General features: G+C 31.7%; 1 protein-coding gene across 1 annotated transcript in view; it reads right to left on the bottom strand.

Moving 5' to 3' along the window:
• Positions 1-258: 258 nt before the first annotated feature.
• NTS (neurotensin) overlaps positions 259-627 on the bottom strand; it is a gene marked incomplete at both ends in the record, with an annotated part of 30,405 nt that continues 30,036 nt past the window's right edge. Inside the window, one exon of the mRNA XM_081330534.1 lies at positions 259-405. Within this exon, the coding sequence (XP_081186660.1) occupies positions 259-405 (147 nt within the window). The remainder of the gene's footprint in view (positions 406-627) is intronic.

Genomic DNA, 627 nt, shown 5'->3' with positions numbered 1-627 from the left:
AATTCTTTAATATTATCAATGGCATACAATACATAATGCTTAGAAACTAGATTTATTTGTAAATGTATTTGTCCAGTTAATTTTAAGTAGGAAAAACATCACAATCAACTAACAATAATAGCAAAAAAATACACAGTTATGTTATCATCTTGACTGTGTTCCATAATATTTTTCCACACATAAGATTTGAGGTTAAAGTAAGGGAGACATAAAGCATAGTTAGTTATAATCTACATGTACATTATTTTAAAGGCTGAATCAGTAATATGAACTCCTCTTCAATATGTATGGCCGTCGGGCTTTGTTAGCATGTAATTGTCGTTTCAGGATATATGGAGTTTTTCTCTTCATCAGATCTTTATCTTGACTTGCATTCTCTGGATCGTAAATATCTTGTTGGAGCAACTGCTGGCAATAAGGAGAGAATATGGAATCATTATTTCCCCTGGAACAATTTTTCTGGGAGGAATATTGTCCAAATTGTCCTGAATTCTGCTTCATAGCAGAAATATGGATGACTATAGCACAATTAATTAATTTGGAGGGGAAAAAACAAGAACACAATGAGGAAGGTTTATAAAGAGGAAGAATTATGTTTCAGTATAATGACCTGGAGAATTAAGCTAA

The sequence above is a fragment of the Vipera berus genome (genome assembly GCF_964194415.1).
Source record: "Vipera berus genome assembly, chromosome: 6".
In the NCBI taxonomy this organism is placed as follows: Eukaryota; Metazoa; Chordata; class Lepidosauria; order Squamata; family Viperidae; genus Vipera; species Vipera berus.
This window is presented reverse-complemented; position numbering and strand designations above follow the sequence as displayed.